Here is a 1,462-nt window from a genome sequence, read left to right on the forward strand (position 1 = left end):
TGTTGTTGTTGTTGTTGTTGTTGTTGTTGTTGTTGTTAGATGATGATGATGATGATGATGATGAGGAGGAGGAGGAGGTAGTGGTGGTGGAGAATTAAGAGGGCGGGGGGGATGGAGGGATGGAGCAGATTGTTAATTGGAGCTGCAGGAGCGATGTGCAATCTTTTCCTTCACTCAGAGACTCGAGCTCTCCTCCAGCTCCATGTCGGTACTGCTGCTGCTGTCTTTGAAGACACTGGGGCCGAGTCGAACAAGCTGGTGCAGGTGACCACTCTCGCTCGTTCGCTGCTCCCGCTCCTCCTTCATCTCTCTGTCCTCAGTCCCCTTCTCCATTGCCTTCTCTCCTTCGTTCCTTCTGCTTCTTCCCTTCTGCAATGTCTTGCTGCTGCTGCTGCTGCTGCTGCTGCTGCTCCCTCCCTCCCTCCCTCCCTCGTTCTGACTAGCTCGCACGCCAGATGGCTCACAGCTCCCTCCTCAACAACTTTGCCGTCCTCTTCAACGGCCTTCAGATCAACGATGAAGGTCAAACTCTCCTACCCTCCCCCCCCCCCTTTCCTTTCTTTCCCAGCTACCTCCTGTCTCCTCCTGTCTCCTTCTCCAACATCCGATCCATCCTTCCCTCCTCCTGGGGAGGCTGCTACCGCTGCTCCTTGTCCTCTACTTCCTCCTCTCATCCTGACATCTGCTGCAGTCCTGGAGAAATTCTTGAAAACCTCCTGCTCCATCATGAAAGCGTTCTCGGAGGAGTCAGACGTGCAAGTAAGCTCTTGCTTTTCCCTGTGCACCTTCTCTCTCCTCCTCCTCCTCCTCCTCCTCCTCCTCTGCTGCTGCTGATCCTGATTCCGGTCCTCCCCCTTGTTCCTTTCGCTCCTCCCGCTCCTGCTTTTCGTCACTCACATCCAAACCTTGTCTCTCCTCCCTCTTACTCTGCGCCAGTCCATGTACAGACTGTCTGCCGCCATCGGCACTTTCATCCACAACAATGCGACCAGAGTCAGCATGGCAGGGAAGCTGCGCTTGGAGAACCTCGTCAGAGACAGGGTGAGAGAGCCAGGGAGGAGGAAGGAGGAGGAGAGAGCGAGGGAGGGAGAAGGTGGAAGGGAGGAGGAGATGCGTAGGGGAGGCATTGACAGGCAGGGGTGCAGGTGCTGGGGCTCGATGCGGTGAGAGGAGGACTGGGTCAGACTGGAGATCCCAAGACGCAGCAGTGCTGCTACAAGTTGCTGGAGCAGTTTGATCTCGTTCGCTTCCTCGCCCCGGGGATGAAGCACCCCGAGTCCGACGATGAGTTCGAGCAGGTGACGTCTGAAGCTCCTGCCTAGCCATGCTCAGCCTTGGACCCCCGAGACGTCTGAAGCTCCTGCCTAGCCATGCTCAGCCTTGGACCCCCTTCCTCCTCCCTCCCTCCCTCCCTCCCTCCCTCCCTCCCTCCCTCCCTCCCTCCCTCCCTCCCTCCCTCCCT

General features: G+C 57.6%; 1 protein-coding gene across 1 annotated transcript; it reads left to right on the forward strand.

Moving 5' to 3' along the window:
- Positions 1-148: 148 nt before the first annotated feature.
- On the forward strand, positions 149-1,368 carry GUITHDRAFT_161875 (hypothetical protein; the record flags this gene model as incomplete). The annotated part of the gene is made up of 6 exons (XM_005837066.1): positions 149-264; positions 456-522; positions 692-759; positions 937-1,041; positions 1,146-1,298; positions 1,333-1,368. Exons 1-6 carry the CDS (start codon positions 154-156, stop codon positions 1,366-1,368), a joined length of 540 nt encoding a protein of 179 aa, XP_005837123.1. The 5' UTR covers positions 149-153.
- Positions 1,369-1,462: the final 94 nt, after the last annotated feature.

The sequence above is a fragment of the Guillardia theta genome (genome assembly GCF_000315625.1).
Source record: "Guillardia theta CCMP2712 unplaced genomic scaffold GUITHscaffold_15, whole genome shotgun sequence".
In the NCBI taxonomy this organism is placed as follows: domain Eukaryota; class Cryptophyceae; order Pyrenomonadales; family Geminigeraceae; genus Guillardia; species Guillardia theta.